Source organism: Mytilus edulis, chromosome 7, assembly GCF_963676685.1.
Source record: "Mytilus edulis chromosome 7, xbMytEdul2.2, whole genome shotgun sequence".
Lineage (NCBI taxonomy): Eukaryota > Metazoa > Mollusca > Bivalvia > Mytilida > Mytilidae > Mytilus > Mytilus edulis.
Window position 1 is genome coordinate 50,331,336 of NC_092350.1, and position 1,755 is coordinate 50,333,090.

A 1,755-nucleotide genomic window follows, 5' to 3' on the forward strand; every position below is an offset into this window, starting at 1 on the left:
AAAAAATATTATTACATCTCTGACAAGTAGAGTTATTACAAATGAAAAAGGCTTATAAACATGTCAAGGCAAAATAACCGAACTTGAAAACAACATACAAGGAGTAGGGAATTTATTCGATAACCTAAAATCTGAATGTGATAAAAACAAGAGCCTCAATGACAAGAATTCCAGTGAAATTGACAAAACTAAAACAAGCATAAATAAGGTTTCCAAAGACATTTCTGAAATAAAGTCACATGGTAGAACTTCCGCTGAATGTAACTGCCAAGATGAACTAGCGAACCTCAAGGAAAGAGTGCCTGACTTATCTTGTCGCTCTATGAAGAACAATCTCATCTTTACTGGTCTTTATGGGGTTAGAGATGAAAACACCGAAGAACTTCTCCGAGGTTTCCTCTTTAATGAAATTGGTATTGATTACAAAATTGAATTTGGTAATGTCCATCGTTTTGGACGAAGTCAGCGTGGTATGAGACCAATCGTCGCACGATTTCTATATCAATCCGATTTACAGTATGTGCTAGAAAATGCTTACAGGCTACACAATACTAGATATGGTATCAAACAGCAGTTTCCGAAAGAAATAGAAGACAGAAGGAAAAAATTATATCCAATCATGAAGGAAGCAAAGTACAATAGAAGAAATGTGAAACTTGTTCGCGACCGACTCTATATCGACAATGAACTGTATGAGATACACGATGACATCGACACATTTGACGGCCAAGGACACCTAGAAGAACGTAACGATGCCACACCTGGAAACGAACATTCGACGCCAAACTCACAAGGAGATCGCAGATCCACGAAACGGCCTCGCACGAGCTCAACCCCTTCAAGATGGTAGGATCGCCAAGGAGTGCACCACCTTAACACTTTGAACTTAAGTCTTGAATCTGGTGCTAAATGTAGGGAAATTGACAATGTAAATATAAGTGCCAATGATGTTCATGTTGAAAACAGTAATCTTATAAATGATTTGTCTGATTGTAATATATTTAGTGGGCAACAATATAATGTGATAAAACTTATGTACTAATGATTATAATACAATAGATATAACACCCAGTAATATACCTGTAGGCAGTAATACATGTACTGATGAAATATATGATCAGATTAATATGATATTTGATGTTAATGTTGAGATTGAAAATGCAAACATTTTAGATGATGAGAATCCAAATGCTCTAAGCAGTGAATATTTAGATCTGTCTCAGGCAAAAGCTAAAAATATTCAAAACATAAATCTCATTTACATAAATTGTTGTGGCTTAAAACATAAGTTACAATACCCAGAATTCGAAACTTTATTACAAAAACATGAAGTTTTATGCTTTGTTGAGTCCAAAACTGACGATATGGATGAAATTTGTATACCGGGATATAAGATAAAAGTCAAAAATAGACGTAAGATATCTAGAGTGAAATCCGGTGGTATTGTACTCGGGTTTAGGGAAAATATTTCTGACTGTATTCAAGTAATTGAGACAAATAGTAAATTTGTACTATGGTGTAAGATTTCAAGATTGTTCAAAGACGGGGATGTTATTCTCGGTGTTGTGTACATACCACCAGAATACACTGCTTATTCGTCACCTGATGCTTTCGGTGAAATTGAAAGCGAGTACCTAGAACTCTCATCCAAATATGAAAATATATTTATGGTTGGTGATTTTAACGCCCGCACGGCCAGTGAGAAAGATTATATTTTTATTGACGAAAATGATAAAAAAAAAATGAGTTAGAATG

General features: G+C 34.9%; 1 protein-coding gene across 1 annotated transcript; it reads left to right on the forward strand.

Annotated features, from left to right (window-relative positions):
- Positions 1-322: 322 nt before the first annotated feature.
- LOC139483186 (uncharacterized) lies at positions 323-850 on the forward strand. Its single transcript, XM_071267221.1, has one exon. It carries the CDS (start codon positions 323-325, stop codon positions 848-850), a length of 528 nt encoding a protein of 175 aa, XP_071123322.1.
- Positions 851-1,755: the final 905 nt, after the last annotated feature.

Bases quoted from the DNA above. Each gene is read 5' to 3' on its own strand.
- LOC139483186 (XM_071267221.1), top strand. From the start codon at position 323: ATGAAGAACAATCTCATCTTTACTGGTCTTTATGGGGTTAGAGATGAA.